The following is a 25,866-nucleotide window of genomic DNA, read 5'->3' on the forward strand; positions in this document are numbered from 1 at the left end:
TTTTGTCAAGAAATATGTCTAATGTGCAGCTCTTACCTTGTCTAAAACAAGTAAATATTAACATTTTACAAAATGGTGTATGAGAAATGTCATCATCAAGACTACTTGCCGTAACTGGTTGGCTTTCCAGAGTTGTGTGTTGCCACAAATGTACCACAACAAAATAGATTATATGTAAGACGGAATCCAATGGACTTGTTTAAGTTTTTCAAACTTACAACTTTGCTCTGATAGAAAGTAAGATTACCTTTTTTTTTATCTTTCAGCTGAGTCACAAGGCCCCCGCAAGGATATTGTTTTCATTGTTGATGGATCTGATGGTGTTGGACGGGAATTTCCTATCATTCAAGAATTCATCCGCAGGATTGTGGAGAGTCTCAATGTTGGCGAGAATAAAATCCGAATTGGTGTAGTGCAGTATGGTGACTACGCTCAGGCTGACATGTATCTGAATTCACATACAACCAAAGAAGAGGTTTTGAATGCAGTAAGGGGAATGAGGCAGCGAGGAGGGAGACAACGTAACCTGGGTCAGGCCTTGCAGTTTGTTAGTCAGGATGTTCTTACAGCAGCACGTGGAAGCAGGAAGCAAGAGGGTGTACCACAGTTTGCCATTGTTGTCTCCAGTGGGTCTTCTACAGATGACATCAATCGCCCAGCATCATCCCTCAAACAATCCAGAGTTCTTCCCTTCAGCATTGGGACCAGGGATGTTGACCGTAAAGAGCTGCAAGTGGTCTCATATGTACCCAACTTTGCTCATACAGTAGATGATATCCCTGGCTTGTCCACAGTACAAGAAACATTAATCACCACGATCACTGAATTGTCCGATGAGGACATTGCCAGGATGCATCCAGTATTCCCAACCTATGAAGGTAATTTTACTCAATTAGTTTATGTTCAGAGTTAAGTTGTAATAAAATTCACACATGCTTTACGTTGCTTGATTTATTTATGTTACATGGGAATTATTATGTACATCATATATTGCATCACTTTACTGTATATTGTCTATTAGGAACTGTGTGGTTGGCACTCACACCTTGTAACTTTTTTAGAGGTAATACCAGCAACCACGGGAGGAGAAAGGAGGGATGTCGTTTTTCTAATTGATGGCACAACGGCAGTACGTTCTGAGTTCCCTGCCATCCGTGAAATGATCAGAAGAGTCGTGGAGAAGCTTGATGTTGGACTGGACAAGGTCCGAGTTTCAGTGGCGCAGTACAGTGACGAACCTAAGTTAGAATTTCTTCTGAAGGAATTCTCCAGCAAAGATGAAGTACGCCAGGCTGTATCAAGACTTCGAAGCAAAGGTGGAAACCGCTTAAACACGGGTCGCGCTCTTGAGTGGGTATCCAGAAACATCTTCCAGAGGTCTGCAGGAAGCCGTATTGAAGAGGGTGTACCTCAGTTCCTCATTCTAGTTACTGGTGGCAAGTCTACAGATGATGTTTACGCTCCAGCTGACCAGCTTAAGAGAAACCAGATAGCACCTCTCGCCATTGGTTCAAGGAATGCAGACCCTGATGAACTAAAACAGATTTCCCTGAAGCCTGAACTTGTATATACAGTTGACAGTTTTCAGCAGCTTCCAAGAGTAGAGTCACAGCTCATCGACTCTGTTAAAACAATATCCACTGCTGATATCGTCAGTAGCTATGTTCCTGTTGTTGATGGTAAGACATCTCCCACACTGAAAGTTTACATTCAGTTTAAGTTGATAATTGTTTCAATAGTATATTGTTTTCTTTGTTGCATTTCACAGAATCCCTTAATCTTGGGAGAAAGGACATAATCTTCCTCATTGATGGCTCAGACACTACAGGTGCTTCTGGCATTGCTCATATCCGTGACTTCATTCTCAACATTGTCCGTCAGCTCGATGTACAGCCTGATCAAGTGCGGGTGGCTGTTGTCCAGTATGCAGACAAAGTGAAAACAGAGTTCTCACTCAACTCACACAACAACAAGCAATCTGTGGTCTCTGCTATCAAAAGGCTTCGTCAGATGGGTGGCCGATCATCAGACTTGGCTGATGCTATCAACTATGTAATACAGAATGAGTTAATACAGCCTGCTGGTGTCCGTTTGGCTGAGGCCTCCCAGCATCTTGTGGTTCTCACAGGTGGACATTCCCCTCAAGATGTTTCCATCTATGGACCACTCCTGAAGGGCTCCAGGGTAAACTGCATTGGTGTTGGAGCTGGTCCTGGTGCTGACACAAGGCAACTAGCCCAAATTACCAGCACACCAGAAGATGTTCTTCAGGTTCCTTCTTTCCCTGGTCTGCCAGGAATTAAGGAAAAGTTTATTGCCAGGTTGAGTGGTACTATCACAGAGGAAATACCCACCATCGGTGATCCCAGTAAGTTGTGCAAAAATGTACAGATACTTAAATGACATGCCTCTCATGAATCCAGTTATATGGTCAATGGATGTTAGAGTCCTATGAGTATCGTCAACTTAAATGTTATTGTGTATTCAAATAAAAAAAATATCATGCATATTAAGTGAAAACATTTAGAATGTTGCAGGGACAATGACAAATCTTCATCTTAAGCAGTAAAAGGAAGTATAACTGAGTATAACAGACTGTTCTTCAATCAATTGATAAATATAGGCAACCTTTGAAAGGGAGCTCTGAGTTGTGCAGATCTTGACCTTCCTTTTATTTTTGTCTGTTTTCTAACCTTATTCAATATCTCATTTTATTTTATTTTGATAAAAGGCCAGCCTTCTAAAAAGGCTGATATCGTGTTCCTGGTGGATGGCTCCATGAACGTGGGCCGGGAAAACTTCCAAGAAGTCATGTCCTTTATCATCAACTTAATTGACTTGTTCTTCACTGAAAGAGACAAACTGCGGTTTGGACTGGCCCATTACACCACAGATGTGACTGATGTGTTCTACCTCAATGACTACAAGAACAAGGATGACATTGTAAGTGCCATTGGACGAGCAGAGTATAAAGGTGGACGGACAATCAACACCGGTGCAGCCATTCGCCATGTTCAAGATGTTCACTTTACCAAAGATAAAGGCAGTCGGGTGGATGAAGGCACACCTCAGATTCTGATGGTTATTACTGGAGGAGATTCAGCTGATGACAGTAAAACAGCAGCCCTTGGTCTAAAGAAAAAGGGTGTGAGAGTCTTTGCTGTAGGAGTAGGCGCTACTGAGAATGAGTTAGAAAACATCGCAAGTGAGTCTTCCACTGTGGCTAGAGCGAGCAAATTCACCGAACTGTCAGAGCTCAATGAGCAAATATTGGAGACGCTGGTTGATGAAGTGAAAGGAAAAGGGCTGTGTGTCGGTGTGCAAGACATTCCTACAAGTGAGACACATACGATTTTCTTCTTACATTTGTTTTCTGAGGGTTACAAAATAAGCCTGAAATAAATCAATGTTTACTTTATAGCCTGCAGTGTGGAGGTGTTGGTGGGCTTTGATGTGAATGCCCAGAACATATTCAGTGCTCAGACCAACCTCCAGAGCAAGATGGGTGCCATTCTACAGCGGATTTCCAAAATGGCAGCAATCAGTTGCTCATCTGGGCAGATTCCTTCCGTGCAAGTGGGCATGCTGGCCATGGACTCTGGCTCTGAGCCTGTCCAGCTCGACTTCACAACCAATGCTGATGAGCTCCTTGAGGCCTTTAGAGCACTACGCAGTCGTGGTCCCTTTGTCCTCAATGGGAAGACCATCTCAGCTTACACAAATAGATTCAAAACCAGACAGGACGATGCTGTCAAGGTTGGTACATCAGTCAAATTGTAGCTTATATATTGTACTCTTTACTGTGAAGCCTAGTGTTATGGTGTTTGTTTCTATTCACACTTGCATTTTCCCTGCTAGTAAAAAGTGTGTTTGTGCCAAAATGTATTTTATGTGCTAGTGACTGACTTTTTGAGGGGCAAATATACACAGTATATAACAGTATATTCACCATTTTACAGAAACTGCACACTTGGCCCATTCCAAGCCTGTAGTATATTGCGTAATTAGCACACTCTAGCTATAAACTGTTGGCAGTTGTATAAATCCTAAATTTAGTTAGTTTCCCATATTTCCATTGTGGAACCAAAAATGAAACAAAGTAGGACAGTGGCAACAGAAATAAAAGAGCAAACAGAAACTCTATCATGGAGCCACCTTTTTCTAGAACAAAACTGTTTTGTACATGCCATGCCATGTTTTTGGAAATAGAATGTGACAAAATGTCTAAAACATGCCTTAGCATGTTGGCATATCTGCCCCTGAGTTCTGACACCTGAAAATGCAGAAACATTATTTGCTAATCTCAGGCTCTAAAAAAGTCTAATTTAGTCAAACTGCTCAATCCAAGCTGAAAATGATCATGTTCAAATAAGAAGTCTAATTTTGCCAGTTACATAAATCAACAGAAAATAATTAGCATCAAACAACTGATAGGTAGCCGCTGATTTAAATTTACAATAAAATGACAAGAATCATGAATTAATATTTTTCTTTGAAGGTTGTTGTTCATTTGACTGACGGTCTTGATGCACCATATGATGAAATGAAAAGAAGAGTGGAGGAGCTTCGGCAGTCAGGTAAAAAAATAATAATACAGAATGAACTGCCTTTAATGGCTATCTATTCGAATTAAACCTATTATCATAGCAACATCACACACATTATTACAGAACATTACAGATCCTTTGGAACTTTTGTGTGTGCTTTTAAGGAGTGGCCAGTTTCATTCTGGTTGGACTGGAGCGGGTTCCTAAATTTGAGGAAGCTTTACTGTTGGAATATGGCCGTGGCTTCAGATACACCAGACCCTTACGAGTCAATATCATGGACTTGGACTATGAGCTTGTGGAAGAGCTAGTGAGTATTAATCATTCACATCTAACGTTTAGATTTTCTTTTAATCCCACAAATGACTACATATTCATACTCGATTTGTCATTTAGGACAATATTGCAGAAAGGCATTGCTGTGGAGTTCCTTGCAAATGTACTGGCACCAGAGGAGACAGAGGAGCAGTTGGAACCCCAGGGTCTAAGGTAAAAAAAAAGAAAGAAAATGCATATTCTGCATACTTTAAAATATCCAAAGATGTTGCTTTTCAAAACTGTAATTACATGTTTTCCAGGGAAGTTCAGGATCACCAGGAAGCCAAGGACATCCTGGAGATGAGGGTGGACCAGTAAGTTCCAGCACCTGGCTTATACATCATCTTTCAGATTTTTTTTTTTTTTTTTTTTTCAGAAAACAATGTCTTCAATTTGAATAATTACTTTTGCATCTTTGTGTTACTTCATTTTTCATACTAAGTGTATTCTTGTTGACATATTTTATTCAATGTCTGAATTTTGCAATTACAGGGAGAGCGAGGTCCCCCTGGTGTCAATGGGACACAGGGTTACAAGGGATGTCCTGGACAGAGAGGTGTCAAGGTAAAGGGCTTTGATCTCAACATTAACATTCATGTTATCCTAAATTCCTTTGATACATTGGGAGTATTGTTTTAAATTGATGTATTATGATTTGTAAAGACTGTTTCTCTCTTCTGTTTAGGGTTCTCGTGGATACTCAGGAGAAAAGGTGAGTGTTTTCCTTTTAATTTAGGTCTTCATGATGAGATGATTCAGCCAGACAGGAAAGCTTCATGCACTGATTAAACTATCTGCTACTATTTTGCAGGGTGAATTTGGAGAAATTGGACTTGATGGCATCAATGGCGAGGAGGTAAGACTGTTAAGTGGGATTTCCTCATCCATCAATTTCTTTATATTGAGTCATATATGGATTGCCTGTGTGACTGAGTTGAATGATATTTGCTTTATGTATGACTGATGTAATTAACTGGGATCTGTTGAATATCTTCAGGGCAAAAGTGGAGTTGCTGGACCACCAGGAGAGAGAGGAAACCCTGGCAGAAGAGTAAGTGGCTACATGCAATTTTAGTTTAAATGTTTTTTTCAATGCTACCATATAATCTGAGCTGTGCTGATAACTGATTAATAAGCATATTATTTTTTTAAAGGGCCCCAAAGGTGCTAAAGGACAAGCAGGAGACAAAGGGGAATTGGGAATCAGAGGAGACCCTGTGAGTATTGTAGAAATTATTTGTGGTGAGAATTACTGTCCAAGTAATTCTTCACACCTTGGATATCTAGAGTGATGCATAGACTAACTATTATAGAGTTTTATATTATTTTATTCACACAGTAGTAAATTATCAGTCACTTGTTTGAACAACCAACACTTTTGTGTTAAATGTGTAATGTGTGTGTTTGTTTTAATGAAAGGACATCATTTTTTTTATTAATAATAATAATAATAATAATAATAATAATAATAATAAAAAAAGATTGAATGCTGCGTTGGGTTACAATATAACAATGGACATTAGATGCCCATCAGGAATAAAGTTTGTATATAAGTTTGTTTAGAGCATCTGAGGCAGTAATGACTCAATTTGTTTTCCCCCTGGCATGTGTGTGTCTAAATGCATGGTTTTTATGTTGTTGTTTTTTTTAAACACTTTGAAGACGTCAATATATTAATAAGGGCTTTTTCCAATCCCCCTTTCCCAGAAGTTTCTCAAAATTCAATAAAAACTGAAATATGTGATTTGATTAATCACTTGAGCCCTTATGTAACTGTAATAAAAGTTCACAGGAAAGATGTTCAGCATTTTCACTGACACATCCAATTCTATTTCTCATAAAAGATAATTTGCAAGACTGAAGAGGTTACACAAGTAACACTGTTCTGGAAGGTCCCTCGATTAGCAGGTTGACTGGTAAAAGGTGAGGGTATGAACATTGGAAAGGAGTGTTAGTCTGTACAAGGAGGAGTCATGGCTCATTTTGGGCCAAACTTAAACAGTTAGCTCAAAAATAAAGAATGTAGGTCTCTCACAATACAGCCTAAAATAGGATTATGCAAAGAAAAAGCCATTTATATATTGTATGCAGAAATGTTTTAACTCTGAGCCCAAACTTCTGCTTCTGCGTGCCAAAGGTGAACACATATATTGGGTGTCTTTTCAGCAGAACAAGGCCAGGTCTCATTCTGCACAAGTTACAACTGCATGGCTTCTTAAATATAGTGTGTGCAGCATGACCGTCCAGTCTGCAGTCCTGATCTGTCAACTGTATGGCCCCCATATGAAAAGGAGCTTTAGACAACAAACAATCACAATCAAGACTGTTGAGCAGCTCAAGTCTTCTGTTATTTCCAAATGATAAAGTGTGATTAAAAAAAAAGGTGATGTGGGAAACTTGGACTCAAGCATTCATTTCTAAATGTGTTTATGTTTAGCAAAAATATTTAAATCAGACCCTCTCATCAGTGAAAACTGAAATATTTCCTTTGTCCATTTGTGTGTTACATAAAGAAAGTGACGCATTTATTTTTCTTTTTTTTTCTATTTTCTGCATTGGAATACAATCCTCTACAATGTTAAAGATGCTCATATTATTCTAATCACATGTTGTTGAAACTGAAACATGATATTCCTTCAATAGGGTACGAGTGGAAAAGACAACAACCAAGCAGGACCTAAAGGAGACCCTGGTGATGCTGGACCAGCGGTACTGAGCCCATTATAATTTCAATGGAAATATTATGAATGTATTTTCAATATTACTCGTGCCAACAGCAGTTATAGCTGCTTAACATTGTATTTGCTGTATGTATGGGTTTGATTTACTAGGATATATGTTCTAAAATTATAGGGAGAACCTGGTGTTGATGGAAAGAGGGGAGGACCCGGTGAAGCTGGAAGAAGGGTAAACTCTTTTGTCACATTCATGCCATCATCATTATCAGGATAGTTTAGTGAATAATAATATTTATTTCCTCTCTTACTTCATTAGGGAGCTGATGGCAGAAGAGGGGCACCTGGATTGTCTGTAAGACCTTCTTGGTGACAACATTCATTGTTTAGTATTAACCGCAGTAACTCTTTCTGTGGCAGTAATCGGTATATTATGTTGCTTGCATGTCATTTAAGGGAAGTGCAGGAAAACCAGGAGGTGATGGCGTGCAGGGAGAACCTGGCATTGGAGGATCTAGAGTAAGTTTGTCTTCTTTACGCTTGTTCTTACAGATCATTCAGTCTATAAATACCTGTTGTTTCTGAGATGATTATCACTTTGACAAATTTTACGTTCCCAGACTTATAATGTACATTTTACATTCGATGACATCATTATCAATTCACAGTTATAACAGTGAAAACTTAAAATTTGGTACCTTATGTATGTGTTTTGTTGTGCAATTACTGTTGGTGTGCTTAAAGTTCCCATATTATGCAAAATTACCTTTTTAATAATTTTAATCCTTATATTTTGGACTCTGGAGGCCCTACCAGTCGCCAAAGTGTGAAAAAAGATGACTCACTCATGTTTTTGTGGTACTCCTCAGTCTAAGTACAGGAGATAAAAATAAAATCTTGCCTTCTGCGCTCCTTGGGACGTCACAGGACGCTAAATTCCTGGAATTGTTGTCTCACGGAGCTCCGCTTTGTCTATAAAACGAGCGAGAGTGCTGGTGAGGGCAATGGCATCTGAAAACTGGAAGTCCGTAAAAAGTTCTATTCTTGGCTCCACAGTGCAGCACAGAGTCCTACACAAACTTCCAGCCTCAGAAGATATGTTTGTCCAGTGGATTAATGTTATATATCAGCAATGTGCCTGCTAATGATCACCTTTCCAAATGCTAACTGCTGTTAGCGCCCAGTAGCCTCTGTGGCTACTCTGTGGCTTTTTAAGAGATACTACTAAACAAGAGCATTCTGAACAGGGCTGTTTTGTGGTGCTTCATCCTTATGGTATTTTGACCAAAGCATGTCACAGACATGTTCATTAGGACACCAGGGATCTAGGTTAACTTTGAGAAATAGGGTATAATATGGGACCTTTAATACAAGAAACTCATCTCAACTAATGTTTTGTTGTTTTTTTTATGAATGAGTTTTAGTTAATACAGAGTATTTGTAAATGCAAATACTGTTAAAATAGATTAACATGATAACTTGATTGCGTAATTGTTGGAAAGTTCTCCTATCATGGGCTAAACCCGACTTAACTGCAGTTTGTAATGCATACTCCCTCTGCTTCATTTATTACAGTATAATACTGTATTTATAAAGTATAACATACTGTTAAATCTCAGCAATATTTGGAATAACTGAAGTTACAATAAAAAAAAAACAGCTGGAATAATTTACTATAACATGATGCCAACTGTGAAATTGCACTAGGAAACAGTAATTTAGTAACGTAATGTAAGTAGTAGCCAGAAATTAACTGTGAATGCACATGTCAGATATTTCACAGTGTGTGTTCACTCTTCACTCATGGGTTGCTTTATGGGAAAATAAAAACATCCATGTATGTTTTATTCTCTTTTAAGGGTACACCTGGTCCAAATGGTGCTCCAGGACACAGAGGAGAAGATGGAAATCCTGGACCCAGGGTGAGTGACTCTGTTGAATCCTTTTTTATGAAATAAAGTCTTCAATTAGGGTCTGTAAACACATGCTTCTAACATCTGTGTGATTTATTTTTTTAGGGTCCTGGAGGTGAACCAGGTCCCATCGGAGAAAAGGGCCGAAGGGGAGCTCTTGGTCGCAAGGTACTGAGTGGACCATGAGTTTTGAGAGGCTTATGTGCCTTGTTTCATTTCAAAATACACCACACTAAGCCAGACACTCTCAGATTCCTGTACACACATGTGTAGTCTGTAAGAGCAAACAATAGAGCCCCATAAGAAAACATCAAGGCCAAAACCCTCCCAAAATGTTGCTTAATTAAAACTATAACAACTGACTCAGCAGCTTAAAATTATATTTTACTTCTGACATTCTCCTTGAATTTTTGAGTATTTTCGTCTCATTTTGTACATCTGTCTTTCTCTGTGCCTTTTGTAGGGAGAGCCAGGAGATCCAGGAATCAAGGGTGGCATTGGACCTCTTGGCCCTCGTGGAGAGCCTGTAAGTGTGAAGCTACATCCTCTTTGCGTGCTACTTTTATGTGAAACATACGAAAAATTAACAAAATGATCAAAATGTAGTGTCATTATAATACAGTAGATGATTGCCAGACCATTATCGTTATAGTGTAGTTCCTCGTGTGGAATATTACAGCAGTAGAAAGCATGCATGATTTAATATAATAGACTGTAATAGGCAATAATGTAAACATGGCACCCAAGTGAACTGATTTTGTCTGATTTTTTTTTTCTAGTATGACATTATTATGTGAACTGTTCAGGCAACACTTTAAAATCACTCAGCCACTGCTGACATTGCAAGAGGGGCTTCGTTGTAATACTGTAATATCCATATTTGTGGATTGTTAAAGTTACTTTTTTTTTTTGTCATAGGGTGAAGATGGTAGGGATGGTTTTGGTGTTGAAGGGCCCAATGGAAGAAAGGTAAGTTCCCAAACACACAATTAGCAGTGATAGATACAATATTGTTAACATACAAAGTCTAATCATCACTTGGCTCAAAATATTAAAATGAATCATAGAATAATGTGCAAAACTGTGTATGGCAAGAACATTATCAACATACCACATGTCCAATAGTGGTTAAAATCACTTGCCCAGATATCGGAAAAAGACTTAACATTCATAAACATAAAAACAACGTATGTAGACAGCAGCAGCTGGGTCATGTTATCAACTGCTGAGCAACTCAAACCCCAGATATATATAATTGTATATAAGGTTTTTTCACTCATTCTCATTGTCGCTACATCTTTATGCTCCACATGAGGTTCATGGGAGGCTGGAGTCAGCACCTGGCATAGGGTGTCAGGCAGTACACCCTGGACAGGTCACCAGTCCAGGGTGTAGGGTGACAGTCATACCTACAGTCAAGTAGTGTCAAATTAACCTTTGCATGTTTTTGAACTATGGAAGAAAGCTGGAGTATGCAAAGGAAACCCATGTGCATATGGGGAGAACATGCAAACTCCACACAGAAAGGATTTTTAACCAGTGACCCTCTTGCTGTGGGGCAACAAAGCAAGCCACCTGTCTGTCGTGTGTCCCTATTTTTTTCAGGCACTAATCAAAATAGATTCATGAAATTCTGCAGCTGACTCGTTTCACCTGACATCACATTGTGATGTCACAATCTAAACATTAGAACCATTGAAATTATTACTAAATAATTTCATAAAATAAAGGGAACATACAACATAAATACTTAGACCTAAACATACTGTGCAGAGCAAACTAAACCAGTTACTAAGAACACAAGGCCAGATGCAGTGACCACAGTCCGGAACATGCAGACCTGATTGCCTACAGTGGATAATGTGATGAAGTAGATTTTATTTCTCCTGTTTGTGCATTGGTGTTGTTAATTTGATGATGTTTTGGCATATGACTGTCAATCCAGTGAACTCTCACTCACAGAAATTGCACAGAATATGAACTTACACACTTATTCATTCAATAATACTTAATAAATGAAAACGTTTTTTTCTCTCCAGGGTGATATAGGCTTCCCTGGATTCCCAGGACTCAAGGTAATGGAGCACAATGTTTCTTAAAATGACATTTCAACAGAGAATGCAGAATATGGAGTCGGATCGTAGACTCACGCATTGTCTTTGGGCCTCCCTGTTGTAGTTGGTCATTTGCTGTGTTTCATTACTTTAGGGAGCAGCTGGTGACAGTGGCAACAAAGGTGGACCTGGACCCAGAGGGAATCGTGGACAGAGAGTATGTTTTTTTTAACCCAGTTACACTTGGCCGACAGTATTGTCAATGGTCACATAAGGAATATTTGGGATTAACAATTAATATTAACATTAGCAAATGCATTATTGTTGAATGTTTTTCTTGTTATTGATTGATAAATAACTTTACGTGGATCATATGTATTTATTTCTTACTGTGAATTCTTCCTAGGGTGTGTCTGGAAACATTGGTTCACTTGGACAGACAGGAGAGGTTGGATATCCTGGGCCATATGTAAGCAACATCTAACTTCTACAGTTTGCTTGGAGACCGTGTACATTTTGTATTAATGACAGTGCACAGACCACAAATTCACAGCATCTATTATTTGAAGGTGTGTTTGTTGCTATTGTTAGCGGCTCAACTGTAGCTACTCTGTATACTGGTCCCTTCAGTGGAATGATTGCTAGTCCAGCAACAACAAAAACTGCCTACGCTGCAAAAAAACCCAAAAGAGGAAAGCGTCTAAAAGAGAGTTGGACAATAAACACAATAAATCGTATGTCAGTATAACCATAGCCTTTTAGAGATTGCTTCTGGTCATCTGTTTGTGCAAAACATTAGTATGTTTATCTTCTGCAGATGAAACTCAACAATAATCTATTAGTGATCCTGTCTCATCATATATATATATATATATATAACCCAGACATCCAAATACAAATCATCAGAGATCTTTGTGAAAAATTAATGCTACTGTGGATTGAAATAAATGTTGTGACATTTCATAAGCTTATCAAAACAATGTCACGGTGAAAGCTAATGTAGAACAAGTATTGTGTTTGAATCTTAACATGGTTTTATACAAATCATTTAGATAACTGAGCAGTTCAAAAAAATAAAGTGTCTTTTGGTGATGGATGTGTTTCCAGCTGTGAAAATGTTTTTTTTTTTTTTTTGTTTCAACAGGGTCAGAAAGGACCAAGAGGACCAGGTGTTGTGGTCAGTATTTGCTCATGTATTTATATAACTTGATAAATTGTCAAATGCAAAAAATTGGAAATTTAGTGTCAACATATTCAACATTTTGTCTCTGTTCCCTCAGCAATGTGACCTTGTGAAGAAGATAAGAGACAACTGTCGTGAGTATAAGTTAATAATGATCTGCAAAGGCATTTCATATAATTGAAAATTAATAATGGTCATGTTTTTTTTTTTTATTTCCACGCTATATTTCTCTTCTACTACCAGCTTGCTGTTATGGTAAGTGCCAGAAATTAGTTTTAATTTACGTACGAACAGTTTAGTTAGTTTGTAACTAATGTATTTACTGCTATACAGTAAAATAACATCTTCTGTGTTTTACACCGTTAGGTAATCAAGAATGTCCATTGTTCCCCACTGAGCTGGCCTTTGCCTTGGACGCTTCTCAGAATGTCGACGATCGAGTTTTCAAGGGCATGCGTGACACGGTGCTGCGCCTGATCGGAAACATCACCATCTCTGAGAGCAACTGCCCAAGAGGCGCCCGTGTTGCTTTGACCCTGTACAACAACGAAGTTACCACCGAGGTTCGCTTTGCCGATGCGATGAAGAAACGCGCTCTTCTGCAGCGCATCGAGGGACTGCGGACGCTGCAGAATCGTAAAGAGCGGAACTTACCTACAACCATGAGCTTTGTGGCCCAGAACACCTTCAAGAGGGTGCGTAGCGGCTTCCTGATCAGGAAAGTGGCCATCTTCTTTGTCGGTGGGTCACTCGGTCAGGCACAAGGAATCACTGCTGCAGCTCTCCGCCTCCATGACGCCGGAATCGCCACTCTGTTCTTGGTCAATCGTGAGGAGAGAGCGCTCACCAGAGCACTGCAGGTAAACAACAAAACACAACTCAGATAAGAAAATGTTACATTGCCTCCATTTGGGAGCTTTATTTTTTTTATCTACCACTATTTAACTATTGAAGATGACTACATCCAGAATGACCAAACCTGAACCTTCACAGACAATCGCATTGTACATTTTGTGTCTCCTTTTGTACACCAGGTCAATAACACAGCACTGGCCCAGGTAATTGTCCTTCCCAGCCCTGGAAGTGCACAATATAACTCAGTCATCCAAAAGGTTTTGAACTGCCATGTCTGCTTTGGTAAGTGCACACAACTATTTATAATACAACTACGGCTGCAACTAACGGTTGTTATAATAAATAATTGCTCAAGAAAAATGACAGGAAAGGTTGTCAAAGGGTCTCGAAGACAGTATTTCCCAAACCTCAAATAATGTGGTACTTAAATCTCTTGCTTTGTCCTCAAAACCAAAGATATTTAGTTTCCTATCATAGGGGAGCAAAAAACCCAGATCTATTACATTATTATTCTGATCATTTAACAAGCTGATAATCCACTTTTACAATATAAAAGCATGAAATCAGATTCCATCCAAAAAAACCTAAATATCACATCCAAGATAAACAACATGCTTCAGAACTGACTGTACAACAAGTGATCAGAATGTGACGAACATGTGAATTTCTGCTCACACTGAAGTGATCATGTGTGCTATTTTGATATATTTTAAGATAAAAGAAGGACAAAATGCCAAACAGATGAGTGTGCTTTTGTAATAAGTCTGTACTGGACCGATATTGGCAGATTGTCAAGATTGCGACTGTGGCAGTTTTGCACATTTTCACTGAACAATATTACGTTTTTATAGATTGTCTTGAAGTATTGATTAGGTTTCTGTTCAGACAATATGTGCACATTGATATAAAAGTAGGGATTTGGGGACAAATTATAATACTATGGTCACACGGTCAGATTCGCTTGCAAAACGTGACAAAAAAAGACACTGAGACAGATCACAGGAGATTGTGAGTCTGTACTTTGTAGCACTTCATTGTCTGTGTAGACAGAAAGATTACATTAATGTCCTCACATGTCCACCGTGTCCCAACCATTATTATTAAACCTATGAGACATAACCATGGTACAATGAAATCTAAGGGGTAGATGGACAACAGATTAAGGAAAATTCCGTTATTTTTTTCCTTTTTTTCAGACATCTGCGGTCCTGATCAAATGTGCGACTATGTGCCCCCACTGATCAATCGAGATCGGAGGTCTTCCATCACAGATGGGGACATCGACATGGCTTTCATCTTGGACAGCTCTGAGTCCACCTATCCAACTGTCTTTACCGAGATTAAACGATACATAGCACAGATAGTAGAACAGGTGGAAGTGTCTTCAGAACCCACAGCATCACTTCACCAGGCCCGGGTGTCTGTGATCCAGCAGGCACCTTATGAGTTCGTCTACAACAAAACTGGCTCTCCCATCCACGTGGACATCGGCTTGACTGAGCACAACTCGGCTCAGGACATTGCCCGATTTCTGCTGCACAAGACACCGCAGTTAGAGGGCGGCCGGGCACTGGCGGCAGCTATCGAGTCAACGGTGGAGCTGGTGTTTGACAAGGCACCTCTTCAGCGTGACAGGAAAGTGCTGATGCTCTTTGTGACGGGACGTGTGGAGGAAGACGAGGAGCAGCTGGTGCGCATTGCCACTGAGGTCAAGTGCAGAGGATTCTTCCTGGTCATCATGGGTGTGGGAGAGAAGCTGACGGCTGGAGATTCTCGTGTCTTGTCGCGCATGGCCAGCGAGCCCTCGGACGTCTTCTTCAAACGTCTGGAGAGCACCTCGCAGTTTTACGACAAACACATCCAGACTTTCAGCCAGCTGATGCCAAAGTATATCTCCAGTAAGTGAAGGGCAGATATTAGTGTCGTTTGCTAATTTCGACTTAATGTCAAGTCCTTTTTAAATACTGTATATCACTTTTTTAATTGTTGCTTCTCCTTTTAGTTGAGAATGCTTTCTACATGTCACCTGAAGTCTCCAAAAACTGCAAGTGGTTCCAAAGTGACCAGCCTCTGAAAAACCCCTTTACTTCACCACATAAACAGGAGTAAGTTTAGGTCATTGATCACCGTAAAGCCACTGAAAATGATAACTGAATTATTATTATATTGTTAAATAATATTATTGTACAATTTATTGGTTTATTAACAGGAAACCACATGAGAATCACCAAGCAGCCCATCACGAGAATCACCAAGCTGTCCATCCAAGGAAACACAAAGGTAAGATGGTGGACGGACTAAAGTGCCAAGTTCTACTGCCCTCAAAGACTCTCAGCCTTTGAGGCATGTTTACGATAAAAGAATCTAAAGATTCTGTCCCAAGCTCTGTTCCCACAGTGAAATTGTTAAGTGTTTGAGGCCTCTCTTCATGCACACTTTCCATTAGTCGGGAAGGGAATTACGCACAACCTGCTAGAGCTCAAAGAGCCATGTGATGTGGACTTTAACTGCTGTATCTTGCCTTTTACAGACTTTTACCCAGACTTTTACAAGCTAAACTAAAGTAAACTTTAAGTTTGTGGCAGTGAGAGTCAGCCTTTGAACAATTTCTAATCTGAACTTGAGCGATTACTGTTTTCTCCACTGGAGGTGAGTCAATTATTAGTAAAGCGCAAACACTGCCTGACCATAAATCCTGGTGACATGAACATGAAAAGTTAGACGCTGTTTTCACATCTACTGCAGCTACCAACCTACCCCTTGTTTTCTCTATCTTGATCACTCAGAAGCAGATGAGCTACACGTCTCAAACGTCACCTCCAGCAGCTTGAAACTGCGTTGGAGCAGTCCGGATCCTAAACTCTTTGTCTACTTCGAGGTAGTGGTGACGCGGTTATCCGACCACAGCCTGGTGCTGAAGACCAACGTCTCAGGCACTGAGCTTTCAGTGGACAACCTGCAAAGTGCTCAGACGTATCACGCCGTGGTCTCTGCACACACTGCAGAGGGTCAAGTCGTGTCCACCCGCAAAGGCATTGTCACTACCAGTAAGTCAGAAAGAAAACTCACACGTTATTTTCTTAGCACTGAGTTATTCCGAATCTACGGAAGCGTATTGCATTCACTTGAAAAAAAAAAAAAATCCTGTTTTTCTCACTAATTAATTTTCGGTTTGATTTTTTGAATAATCTTTTTTCTGTTTTTCTGACTAATATTTTTTTCCCCTGTTTTTCTGTCTAATTATTTTCCTGTTTTTCGGAGTATTTTTTTTTTCTGTTTTTCGTGCAAATCTTTTTTCCCTGTTTTTCAGAGTAATTTTTTTTCTGAATTATCGAGAACTCTCGCGAGAACCTCCAACCTGCAAGTGACTCCCATACACCCATGAATATACATCCATGCATACACATATGGTGACTCCTTCCCGCACATACATGCCTCATAAATGATCTACCGTAGCGGGTCAATTAAAACAACCGCAAAGTTCCCAGGTGCCTGCGTAAAGTCGACAAACTAATGATAATACCATCTATGTGACTTAAAGACAGGACTATCTCCCAGTGTCTTAAACCCAGATCAAAGTAAAACTTGATTAAACTAAACAAGCCATCCATGTTGTTATAAATCGAACTCTCAATAAAGGAGTGAATGTGTTTATTATTTCAAATGCTCTCTAAACTCAGAAAGAAATTACTCTGTAAAACAGGGGAAAAAAATTTGCACGAAAAACAGAAAAAAAAATTACTCCGAAAAACAGAAAAAAAATTACTCCGAAAAACAGGAAAATAATTAGACAGAAAAACAGGGGAAAAAAATATTAGTCAGAAAAACAGAAAAAAGATTATTCAAAAAATCAAACCGAAAATTAATTAGTGAGAAAAACAGGATTTTTTTTTTTTCAAGTGAATGCAATACGCTTCCGTACGAATCATATGGAATGAATTTATTCAAAATATATTTAATTTTGTAGAGTTCACTGTTTTGGAAAATCCAGCAAAGCAACTATCAATGTGGTTGAGTTAAGATGTGCAATTTTATCCATTGTTGTGTTTACTTTTTATAATAATGTCGAGGAGTTAATAAGTAGCATGTTAATCCAATTTCCATGGTACCACCACAACAAAAGTGGTTGCACTGAATGGCAGGTACACAAATTGAGCATTGGATTTGTCTCTATTTAGCCTGTAGGCTCTTACACTGTAATCTGACTCAAGAATGGTAACTGACAATATTGGAAACATTTTGATGTCGGTGGTATCTGCATTTGTGTTTCTCAATTATTTATCCAACTGCTATTAAGTCCCATTTTGACATCTTAATATCTCTTGATATCTCTTTTTTTACTCCATATACTGCCATTAACGGATATAATTGTAACAGTTAGTTAGCATACTGTATGTTTCTGCATTATTAAAGCTGCATCATGACTGTTTCACTTTGACAGAAACAGCAGAGCACAGGCCAGCCAGTACTGTAATAACCACACCACTGAGCAAACCTGAAGTTGGTGAGTGACTCCGTGTTTATATATGTATGTGTGTGTGCGAGTGAATGTATCGTGGGAGTGTGTGTGTGTGTGTGTGTGTGTGTGTGATGGCTCATTATTTCCTGGTTTGTTTATCTTTGAAACCTAAGCCCAGATATATTTTTCTCTATAAGTGGGGTATTTATATTAATAGACTAGAGTTGTGTTTGGCTGTCATACAGAGACACGGAGTCTTGGTTTGGAACCTAAATCTTTTGTTCAGAGTGTTTTTTTTATATAAACAGGCAGCTGAGGATCCAGCGCCTTTGTCGCTTTGTTTGGACATATAGAAAAGAAGCAGTGCAGAGGTTTTACCACGCACATATTTATATTAGGGATAAATAGTTACAGCTGCTCCCTCTTGTTTAAGTTAGTCATAACTGAGACATGAAAACGGTACATTTAGGAGGATCTGGCCAGATTATCATTCCAACAGTAATGCAGTGGCGGTTGCTGGTCTTTGAAACAGGGTAAGTTAATTTCAGGCAAAGTTATTTATACATAAATTCAGCACCGATTCTGAACAAAGTAGCCATACAGTTGATCACGTTGCATTGCACTTTTAGAAATTAAATGTATCTACAACAGTACATATTTGACCATTTATTTTGTGGCATTTTAGAAGCAGAGCTTTCCTTGCAGTGGGAGAAACAACTGAATAAGAGTAAATAAATACAGTAGCTGTACACAATATTTGTGGGGTATTTAGTATTTCTGAGGTTGAATTGTGAGCACGCAACTATGCAGATGACTAAAACGAACTAACATTTAACAGTAACTAACGTTTTAGTTCACCTGAAAAAAACCTGATAATCCTTCATTCTACTGAAAATCTTTAATTTCCAAAAGTAATAACTCTAATAATGCCTCTCTATAGATTGCCAATGTGAATGCCATTTCTTTTCCTCTGCGAGAATAAACAATAGCAGCACTGTGACTCATTTGACCCCCATTAGCACATCTGTTATGAGCAACCTTTTAACATCAAAGAATAACATTTGTATGCCTAATGTAGTTCTATATAACCCTAACACAAACTCATCATCTCTCTCTTTCTCCGTCCCCTAATCACTGCTGTTGTGTCTTTTTGCATGTTGTAGTTAATGAGTTTGCAGACCCGTGCTCACTTGACTATGACGCTGGAATGCCGTGCAAAGAGTATCAGGCTAAGTGGTTCTTTGACAGAAAGAACGGGATCTGTGCTCAGTTCTGGTATGGAGGTTGTGCCGGCAATGAGAATAGGTTCGACACTGAGACACTCTGCTTGAAAAACTGCATGGGGTCAGGTAAGTGGTTGTTGCTGCCAGGAGGGAGAGTGCGCCTCTAGTGAGACGTATTATGAGCTTCAGCCCCAGATACAAAACCTACCATTGACCAGTTGTTAAACCCCCAGAACAGTGACTGTCCAATCTCATGTTACCAACCAGTGTAGGCCTGCTAAGATCTGCTACAGGGCTCATATAAGATTAATACTAGCAGAAATGGCGGCCACCTTTTTTAATAACCATTCCAAAATAACAAATGTATGTAAGAAATTGAACTGTGTTTTTGTCCGTACTAAAGTGGGCTTAAACATTACGCTTACGCAAGGAGGAATGTCATCAAAATAGCAAAAATGATTGTTTTGGAGGTTACGGTGAAGGAAGGCCGGATCACAAAGACGCATTACAACAGATGTGTATGCTTCAAAATACCTTGTTAAATTCAATAAAGTATAGATGTATTTACCACTATCTCGCTAATTATACAGTTCCTCTTGAGAAAAAAAATGCAAAATGTAATATGTTCTTTGTATTTGCCACTGTCTTGCCGATCAGGCTTCAAAACAGAAAGTGGCTTGATTTGATTGGCTGTCTGGGCCAAAAGTGACACTGAAAAAGTGGACAGTGTTTAAATTGAGTTGCACGGCTAAAAAGCACACACCAGACACAGCAAACCATAGGAAAACTACAGAAAGCACTGAGATTGAGAATCTCCACCAAGGCAGCTCAGTTTCCAACAATTTCCACTATCTTGTAAATGTAACAATTTTTTTTAAATGCCTAATCTGGATCCCTATACAGATCATCACCAAATAGTTGGACTGTAACCAACAACGCAACAGCAATGCTGCTCAAAAACAGATAGACAAACACAATCAAAATGGCACCAAATATTTTGCTGACTACACTTTTCTACTAACACTTTATCAGTTAGGTCAGAGCATTCAATGTATCACTAAGTTTGTAATGTTTAGAATCACAATTAGAATGAGAACAACTTTGTCATGAAAGGGAAATTATTTTTGGTTGGCCCTGCACATGGCGTTACAGTCTCTAAAACGCACAAAAACCGAGTGAAATACACAGGATAAAACTAATAACATTAGTAAATTAGTAGTAAAGTAGTAAAATATAAAATTACAGTGCATGTTTGAGTGTTCTTAATTGCTTATTGTTTGTTTAAGCTATTTATAGCAGGTTTCCAAATTCCAAAAATGTGCCTCCATCATTGTAAACTGCATACTTGCAGTGTAAGAATGGCAACAGTAACGCTGAGGGTGGGACTTAGCAAGTGGTCAATTAACAGCTAAAGTGAAGTTTCCATATACTCCTGATAAGTTGTATGTATAAAATCATCATGCAGTCTCACTAATCACGTGTGGGGGCTTGCTTGGAATTATATTACTCTTCTTACTCCCCTTTTGAAAGTCTGATATATTTTTTAACTACTGCAGTAAAACCCTGGCTCCTTTAATAACTTTTATATTGTCATGTCATTTCAACAGTCCCAGAGTCCCAGCCAAACGTACAGCAGAGTGAACAGGTGGAGATCCTGCCGGTTCCTGGTGAGATCTGATGCACACTCGGTGACACTTATATGCCTTGAATAACATGAAAAGTTTTCTTTAGGCATATTTTGTTACGGTTCACTTCCTTCCAACTCTGTTTGAATGATAAAACCTGACTTTGATGTGGTTATGCTTGCCAAATAAAGGCAGCAGGGCAGTTCCTCAAAACATGCCTAGGATTAGACCCTTTGAAACCGCCCATAATCTTGGCCATACAGTAAATCTGGACATCAAGTCAACAGTGATGCACGCATCATGTCTTACGTAATCCGGTTTCCACAAACTGTGCTCACTTAACAACAAGCCCTTTGTATTTCCACTTGGATCCCACCCACCTCTTCCACTGCCCGTCCAATGATCCAAACGATGGATGGAACAAGTAAAAAAAGCCGTGCATGGAAAACTGGGAAGGTTATGCTTTTGTCACAGGAGCGAGCCAAGTCATAACCACAAATTAAATGAATGGAAAGCATTGTTCACAGTTTTATTGTTTTGTATTTCGTGGTAGTGCTGCTGGTTGGGGACTTAAAAGAGAACAAGTTCAATTTGTGATCTCCTCATCAGCACTTGAGTAAATACAGTCTGCTCTAAATAAAAAAAAAAAAAAAAAAAACAATATACCACATATTAATTATTAGTAATTATGGAAGAAGAAGAATCTCTGATGAAGGAGATTCTGTTCTTTCTTTTAAGATTAAAACGCTATATACCAATTTCATTCCAAAACAGAAAAAGGTAAAAAGAAAAACATTAAGTATTTATTCAGGGTTTTCCCTGGTTGTCTAAGGCAAAGGCAGGTGCTTCTGGGTGATGATTATGGCCGTCGCCTTGTTTGGGGCAGAAAACGATGTTTCTAAAGATTTTGACACAACAGAAATACGAGCATTGTAGTGCCTCTATAGCACGGGCGGGGAACCGCGCGAACCTCGCATGTCATATGTCGCAAGCTGTATGGTGGCACCCATACAAATATAGCTACTTTTACCATTCATAGCATGATTCTAATACAACATAAGCTGTTGTATTAGTTTCACAGTAAATCAGTCGCTGTTTGTGCGCACAGAATACCATGTAGGGCATTGTTATTGACTGGCATTGCTGACAATGGCTAGCCAAAAATAAGTTTGTGCCAATGTTTTTTTCTGACTTATCAACTGGAGTGCAGTCAATTCAGGGTTGAAGTTCCCACTTTTGAGTTCCAACGTCAGTGGAACCACAATCCGAAAAAAACTCAGATTTTTAAAACCTGCATATCAGTGTTGTTTTTGACAACCATCTTAGATTTAGTCTTAGTCTTAGTCTTTTGGACGAAAATGCTTATTAGTTTTAGTCACATTTTAGTCACTTCTATATGTGAGGGTTTTAGTCTAGTTTTAGTCGACGAAAACTCAAAAGGGTTTTAGTCTAGTTTTAGTCGACGAAAACTCAAAAGGGTTTTAGTCTAGTTTTAGTCGACGAAAACTCAAAAAGGATTTAGTCTAGTTTTAGTCGAAAAAAGAAGTATAGTCTTTTAACAAATGTATTTAGGTCAATAAGTATTGGAGATTGTTGTTGGGCAGTGTCGCACATAAGTTGTGAAAATAGCAGCAGATCTATAAGTTCAACACACTGTGCGCTTGCAGATTGGCTATTATTACACACAAAGAGATCACCACACTGTCACTGAATGTAAACATGGCTAAACATGCTGCTAAAGAAACACACACACATAATGAATTGACGTTAGCGTAACAAAAGCTAACTTTAGCCACTACTCCTTGTTTGCTAACACGTTAGCATAAAGATCGCTAGCTTAAAATGCTAACGACTCCACTTACATAAGTGTCGGGTTAGAAGAAGACGTCCCTCTGTGGGATTCCTTATCCATCCTCATTCAACGGTGAACACACACACACACACACACACACACACACACACACACACACACACACACACACACACACACACACACACACACACACACACACACACACACTGCAGAAGCAGTAGCGGGGGACGTGCATATTAAGTAGCCATGTGCTTTCTCCGTGACCGTCAGGTGATTGGCCGAAAGAACGAAATGTCATGCGTTTCAAACGTCTGACAGACCACACCCACTGACATTTTCGTCCATTGTCGTCTCGTCAACGAAAACTCACACACGTCTCGTCATGTTTTCGTCATCAAAAATCTGATATTTTAAAATCAGCCATTTCTATCGCAATCCTCCCTAAAATTTTTTTTTTTTTTTTTTTTTTTTTTAGATAAAATCAGTTTTGCATTTAAATGTAAATGTTTCAAAGTACACAGCCCTGTCTGATACTTTTCTCTAACGGACTTCTACCTGCACGTTCGCATACTTTCACTGATTGTAAATCATTGTCATTCCCCCCTCGCAGCGGCTTCTACAGCTGTGGACATTTGCCAGCTTCCCAAAGAGGAAGGTCCGTGTGCCAAATTTGTCCTCAAGTGGCACTATGATGCCCCGAGCAAGAGCTGTGCACGTTTCTGGTACGGAGGCTGCGGTGGAAACCAGAATCGCTTCAACGCATACGAGGAGTGTGTCAAGGCTTGTGGAAAACCAGGTACATGTCACCAATTATCTTCATATCATGATTGTGAGTCTGACCTTGTTACGACCCCAGGTCATTCTTTCTGCTTTTGCATGTTCGCAGAGGACCACTAGGGTCCACATAATGGAAATATGTCATCCGTCCAGAGACGCTTTTATCCAAAGCGACGAGGGGAAATGAGCACAACATGCCGGGGGTGTAGGTACCAGGGTACCAGTGTTAACCACTGAAGCTACTCCACCCCTAGAATGTTAATATCATTATAAACTCACTGTCTTGAAAAGTGAAAAGTGTGCGCATCACTTGCGGGAAATAGACAAGATGCTGAAACTCAAAAGTTGCAGTTTCATGCATACAGTGTGAATATTCTGCTCTGTTAACATACAAGGGTGCCACAATTTAAAACATGATGACACATGATGTGAGCAGTATTAATTAGGTTTAAAACAAACAAAGCAGGGTGACCTCCTGGTGAGAAATGACCATTACTGGAATTGCCTTGTTGGATAGAGAATGCATGTGTGGACCCTCATTTATTAAGCCCAATTTATACTCCTGCATAAAGTGCTCTGCGTAGGCTACGCAGAGGACTCTGCGTCGACGCAGAACCTGTCGAAGAGCCTCTGCGTCGTCTCCGGGTGCACGGAATATTTTTTAAGTGTCCGTCACTCCGTCAAGGGACAACGGAGACGGCAAGAGCTGCGATTGGTCCTCAGGACAGGCCGAGCGAAGCTGCTCTGTGCCGGCACACAGTGAGCACCGAGCGTCCACAGAAGGCGGAGCTAAACACCGCCGACTACGTCGCTGCCGAACTATAAATACGTCATATCTTAACACACACAGCACATGTTTAGAATCTAAATGGCCAATTTCTCGCCTCAAATTATCTTAAAACTGCGTTCCGGGACACAGAAAAGTGAGAAACGGCCACTGTTTCAACAACAACAGTCTTTCTCCCTCGGACGCCATTGCTCACTGTAGCCAAATGCAGAACAACCTTGCGCAGCGACCCCTACTGATCGGGCGGGAAATTGCAGCGCGTATCCGTCACCACGACGCAATAGTATAAAGGCTCGAGTGGTCTACGTGGTGACGCAGACGGATAACGCATTACGCAGTCGGAGAAGTATAATGTGGCCTTTAGTGTGAGCTGAATCACAGACATGCATGCACATTTGGAAATGCAAAGCAGCCATCTGCCGACATGGAACCAAGTCCTGAGATGAGTACAGCACTAAATCAGTGGAGTACCCTCTTACGATGTTCAAGCATAATCATGTTTTGTTTGTTTTCCATTCATCCCCAGCACCCATCAAACAAGGAGTCATTGCTGCAATAAGAACATAGGACCAAAGTGACAAAACATGGCCAGCTTTTACCTCTGTGTAGGGGATTCTGAGAAGAACCATCCAACATGGCCATACTTTAAGGATGTAAAAACCAAAGCAATGGTGGCTGCACTGGATCCACAAAAAATGGACTTAATACCCACAATTCTTGAAGTAGTCTTTTTCACAGCAAGAAGGAAGGCAACACAATTTGCTGCATGATTTGTTTTTTACTGGTGCTACTTTAGTATACATAGTTTTTTGTTTTTTTTCTACAGACGGAGTTCAATGCAATACGTTTTGTAAAGTCGAGTCTGGAACATCATATGGGGTTTTCAAATTTTTTTATTTTTTTTTTAAATGTATATGAATATCTTGGACAGAGATTAGCAACAAATCCATACATTCAGGACTGGCATTATTCACTGCAGTAATCTTTTCTTTTTTTTTTTATATTGTGTTTTTTGACATTCCACATTCACATAGCATCACATTCATTGATTTATATTGTTTCCAAACTCACATGATTCCCACTGAATGATTCCTTCACTATTTTCACAAAATTCACAGCAGTGTTTACAGTCTAATAAGTCTAATAAGTCTTAATGGTGGTTTATGTTTTATAAATGACAGTGACTAACTGCTCGGATATAAAAACAAAATAAAATACTAATGTAAAGTAAAAAAGTGCACTTCTGGCCTCATGTTCCAGCTTTCGAGAATGGAATGTACTTGTCAAGCTGTTTGTATTTTTGTTTTTTATTTGGTTTGACTGAAATCTGTGTTTCATCTGGGTTTTGGGGAAATAAAAATGAATTAGACTTTCTGATAAACTTGAGCAACTGATTTTTTTTATCTTTCTCTTTTTGAATTATGTCCATCTAATAAATATTGTGGTGACAGTGACTGACCTGAGCACTAAATAATCAGTGTTTCGCAGCGAGATTCTTAGGCACAGTTGAAATCTTGTACAATGAGTCCAAGCCAATGTCAGTACTGGCTAGACTGTGAAACACATAGTTGTTACGTAGTATTTAAAGGGGAAATAAGTAGTTTATAGTGCCATCTAGAGGAGAGGCTGAAATTTAC

The 25,866-nt window shown here is 39.4% G+C and overlaps 1 protein-coding gene across 3 annotated transcripts in view; it reads left to right on the plus strand.

Annotated features, from left to right (window-relative positions):
- Window positions 1–25,598, plus strand: part of LOC310927150 (collagen alpha-3(VI) chain-like) — a 95,156-nt gene extending 69,558 nt beyond the window's left edge. For 2 of the 3 annotated variants that reach the window (XM_083889429.1, XM_083889431.1), the window contains 39 exons: window positions 267–878; window positions 1,062–1,679; window positions 1,769–2,368; window positions 2,732–3,337; window positions 3,422–3,756; window positions 4,499–4,577; window positions 4,712–4,857; window positions 4,944–5,036; window positions 5,126–5,179; window positions 5,358–5,429; window positions 5,551–5,577; window positions 5,677–5,721; window positions 5,863–5,916; window positions 6,020–6,082; window positions 7,509–7,574; window positions 7,719–7,772; window positions 7,860–7,895; window positions 7,997–8,059; window positions 9,400–9,462; window positions 9,559–9,621; window positions 9,917–9,979; window positions 10,372–10,422; window positions 11,493–11,528; window positions 11,662–11,724; window positions 11,914–11,976; window positions 12,652–12,684; window positions 12,788–12,824; window positions 12,934–12,945; window positions 13,057–13,550; window positions 13,725–13,827; window positions 14,742–15,443; window positions 15,548–15,650; window positions 15,755–15,825; window positions 16,332–16,592; window positions 17,987–18,049; window positions 19,168–19,353; window positions 20,835–20,894; window positions 23,276–23,461; window positions 24,756–25,598. In XM_083889429.1, coding sequence (XP_083745555.1) covers window positions 267–878; window positions 1,062–1,679; window positions 1,769–2,368; window positions 2,732–3,337; window positions 3,422–3,756; window positions 4,499–4,577; window positions 4,712–4,857; window positions 4,944–5,036; window positions 5,126–5,179; window positions 5,358–5,429; window positions 5,551–5,577; window positions 5,677–5,721; window positions 5,863–5,916; window positions 6,020–6,082; window positions 7,509–7,574; window positions 7,719–7,772; window positions 7,860–7,895; window positions 7,997–8,059; window positions 9,400–9,462; window positions 9,559–9,621; window positions 9,917–9,979; window positions 10,372–10,422; window positions 11,493–11,528; window positions 11,662–11,724; window positions 11,914–11,976; window positions 12,652–12,684; window positions 12,788–12,824; window positions 12,934–12,945; window positions 13,057–13,550; window positions 13,725–13,827; window positions 14,742–15,443; window positions 15,548–15,650; window positions 15,755–15,825; window positions 16,332–16,592; window positions 17,987–18,049; window positions 19,168–19,353; window positions 20,835–20,894; window positions 23,276–23,461; window positions 24,756–24,796 — 6,377 coding nt within the window. In that variant the 3' untranslated portion in view covers window positions 24,797–25,598. The remainder of the gene's footprint in view (window positions 1–266; window positions 879–1,061; window positions 1,680–1,768; window positions 2,369–2,731; window positions 3,338–3,421; window positions 3,757–4,498; window positions 4,578–4,711; window positions 4,858–4,943; window positions 5,037–5,125; window positions 5,180–5,357; window positions 5,430–5,550; window positions 5,578–5,676; window positions 5,722–5,862; window positions 5,917–6,019; window positions 6,083–7,508; window positions 7,575–7,718; window positions 7,773–7,859; window positions 7,896–7,996; window positions 8,060–9,399; window positions 9,463–9,558; window positions 9,622–9,916; window positions 9,980–10,371; window positions 10,423–11,492; window positions 11,529–11,661; window positions 11,725–11,913; window positions 11,977–12,651; window positions 12,685–12,787; window positions 12,825–12,933; window positions 12,946–13,056; window positions 13,551–13,724; window positions 13,828–14,741; window positions 15,444–15,547; window positions 15,651–15,754; window positions 15,826–16,331; window positions 16,593–17,986; window positions 18,050–19,167; window positions 19,354–20,834; window positions 20,895–23,275; window positions 23,462–24,755) is intronic. The other variant, XM_083889430.1, reaches the window with a different exon arrangement.
- Window positions 25,599–25,866: the final 268 nt, after the last annotated feature.

The sequence above is a fragment of the Microchirus variegatus genome, assembly GCF_963457635.1.
Source record: "Microchirus variegatus genome assembly, chromosome: 5".
Lineage (NCBI taxonomy): Eukaryota > Metazoa > Chordata > Actinopteri > Pleuronectiformes > Soleidae > Microchirus > Microchirus variegatus.